The 2,882-nt window shown below is 35.4% G+C and overlaps 1 protein-coding gene across 1 annotated transcript; it reads left to right on the top strand.

The window, feature by feature from the left end:
• Nucleotides 1-1,593: 1,593 nt before the first annotated feature.
• Nucleotides 1,594-2,508, top strand: LOC109150784. The gene has a single exon (XM_019298762.1). It carries the CDS (start codon nucleotides 1,594-1,596, stop codon nucleotides 2,506-2,508), a length of 915 nt encoding a protein of 304 aa, XP_019154307.1.
• The last annotated feature ends 374 nt before the right edge of the window (nucleotides 2,509-2,882 follow it).

Consider the following 2,882-nt stretch of genomic DNA (forward strand, 5'->3'; position numbering starts at 1 on the left):
GTATTACATTTAAACCAAACATATGTAAAAATATTTTAAATATAATATTTAAAAATCACTCGAAATTAAACTTGTATTAATTTAATAATGTTAATCTAAAAAAATTGAAAAAAATGTGTTAGTAAACGAATTTTCTAAACAAAAAAAAAAAAAAAAAAAAAAAAAAAAAAATTAAAAACAGAAAATAAAAAATGAAAAATTAAGAAATAAAAAACATAGAACAGTTTTCTGTTAGTAAACGGGTCCTTAAATTTTTACTTTCAAAACAAATGACAATATAATAATTAACAAAAACGCCAATTCTCTAAAGTGATTAGTGCACTATCATATGCTACTATGCTAGCTAGTCAAAAATGATTGTAAGATATTTTGGGAATCCCTCAAGCAATGGACTGATTAGATCGAGTGCAACATGCATATGTGAAGTAACACCTACATATACATATACACGTATTTAGTCGTGGCATAAATCTTGATGATTAAAGAAAATTTTGTTTTCCTATCATCAAAATAAGAAACAAATTAAAATCTAAATGTCAATTTAGTGCTATAAATACTTCATTAAATTCTTGTGTAAATGTAATTACGAAATGAGAGATTTTGTGTTTCAATAATGATACAAATTTGATTGAGTTTAATAATTATTAAAGGCCAGGTTTATTATGTTCACTATGATCTCATCATTAAGTTAGACAATGAGACTCTGATGATATTTTTTGAATCTCTCATATTCGATTTTTTCTCTCTCCTCATGTCAGATATTCAATATTTTTTTAACTAAAATATAATATTTTTTAATGAGTCCACAAAAAATATTACATTTTAACTTGAATATATTACACGGAACAACATTACACAAAACTTATTCCGTTATTAGTTTGACCGCACTGAACTTGCCCAGTTAAAGCACATCAATTAATACAAACATGTGGTACATACAAACTACATTAATCTAAAATTATACTCTTTTATAAATGTTGTTACACTGAACTATACCACTATCTTTAGCAAGATGCCAAATTAAACTGGTTAAATATGATTGATCAATCTTATTAACACCTTCTCAGTTACCTTCATTGCATATAGCTTTCTGATTGCAATAATCAATCTAACGAATAAGAACCTTAAACAAATTATTTTAATTTGATAATTAATTAATCGTAACGAGTAAGAATGTAAAAAAAATAAAAATTATTTTAATTTTATAATTAATCAAACGTAATTCGTAACGGACGAGAATCATGAAACGCGTGACACAGAAGAGAGCGATAGTATGTAACAATCTGAATTTTCTCAAAAAAAATAAATAAATTGTAACAATCTGAATCATGAAACGCGTGAGATATGTTTTTAAAAAAATAAAAATAAAAAATAAAAATAGAAAATCTCTCACGCCTTTCGTACCAGTTATCCTTCGTTTGGAATCCGTCTATAAATTCTGTAACGAACTCCCACGCCTTTCGCTCTCTTTCCGCCAAACTCACCTTCTCTCTCTCTCTCTTCTTCTCTCTACAAGAAATGACGAAGTACCAGTGAGGTCCTTTTCCTGATTCTTTAATTTTCCAGATGTTTCAGCCAATCGAATCCGTAGAAATGCCGGCGAGTCCGGTGATATCGCTGTCATCGAAGAGCTTTTCCAGCTACTCGAACAGTAATCTGGCGGAGATCGCGGCGAGAGTCGTCGAGGAACTCAGAGTGGAGAATGGAGACGAGTCGGAGTTTTTTGAAGACGACGTGTTTTCCGCTCCGGAGAGTGAAAAGGAGGTTGTAGACGGAGATGTCGGCAAGGAGGAGACAAAAGAGGATGGTGATGGCGATGAAGAGGAGTTTGAATTCCAGTTCGTTACTGGAGATGCTGTGTTCTCACCGATTTCTGCGGATGAGATTTTCTACAATGGACAGATCAGGCCGGTTTACCCGGTTTTCAACAGAGATTTGTTGTCAGGTCACCTGGATTTTGAAAATGGGAGCTCGAATTCGATGACGATGACGAAGGCGAATTCCAGCGAGGAGGAGAAATCCTCAACGCTGCCGCCGCCGCCGCCGAAGATTCGGCTTCCATTAAGGAAACTGTTTACTAAGGAGCGAGAAGCTCAGTCGTCGTGCTCCTCATCGGAGGCCGACGAGATGGACGGGATTCCGCCAGGTACGTACTGCGTGTGGCGACCGAAGGCTCCGGCGGAGAAGTCGTCACCGAAGAACTGTAAGAAGAGCAACTCCACCGGCTGGTCAAAGCGATGGAAGCTTCGAGACCTCATCCACCGGAGCAACAGCGAGGGTAAGGACAGTTTCGTCTTTTTAACACCGTCTTTCAGAAAGGGATCACCAAAGCCAGAAAAGCCAGCGGCGGCCGAGGCTTCGAAAACAGCCGACAAACCTGCAACTCCGCCACATTGCGCCAAGAGCGACGGCGATAGGCGGCGGCGGTCGTTTCTGCCGCACAGGCATGACTTGGTCGGGCTCTTCGCTAACGTGAACGGGTTGAGCCGGAATTTACAGCCATTCTAAGCCCAATTCAATCCGTTTCCGATTCACCGGAATCTACTACAGTTGTAGATATATAATTAACGGCTATTTATGAAATTTTTTACTGTAGTAGTCATATTTACCGTATGTAATTCTTTGTTGGATTCCTATTTTCTAGAAATTGATAATTTGATGGTATTCTAGAATTCTGCGAGCTTGTAATAGCAAATTAGTTTTTTCTCATTCAAATATTTTATTTATTTATTTATTTTCTCTTAATTTTCTACTCTCTAGGAGATAATTTCAAAAGGGAAAAAGTAGTAGTTTTTTTTTTTTTTAATCTATTCAAATAGATAATTAAGTAATACAAAATTAATATAAATAACTATTGGCTATCCATCCATCGAAATGTCTTT

Source organism: Ipomoea nil, unplaced genomic scaffold, assembly GCF_001879475.1.
Source record: "Ipomoea nil cultivar Tokyo-kokei standard unplaced genomic scaffold, Asagao_1.1 scaffold2280, whole genome shotgun sequence".
In the NCBI taxonomy this organism is placed as follows: Eukaryota; Viridiplantae; Streptophyta; class Magnoliopsida; order Solanales; family Convolvulaceae; genus Ipomoea; species Ipomoea nil.

What these genes read in the sequence shown, in the direction of transcription:
- LOC109150784 (XM_019298762.1), top strand. Translation starts at nt 1,594, where the DNA reads ATGCCGGCGAGTCCGGTGATATCGCTGTCATCGAAGAGCTTTTCCAGC.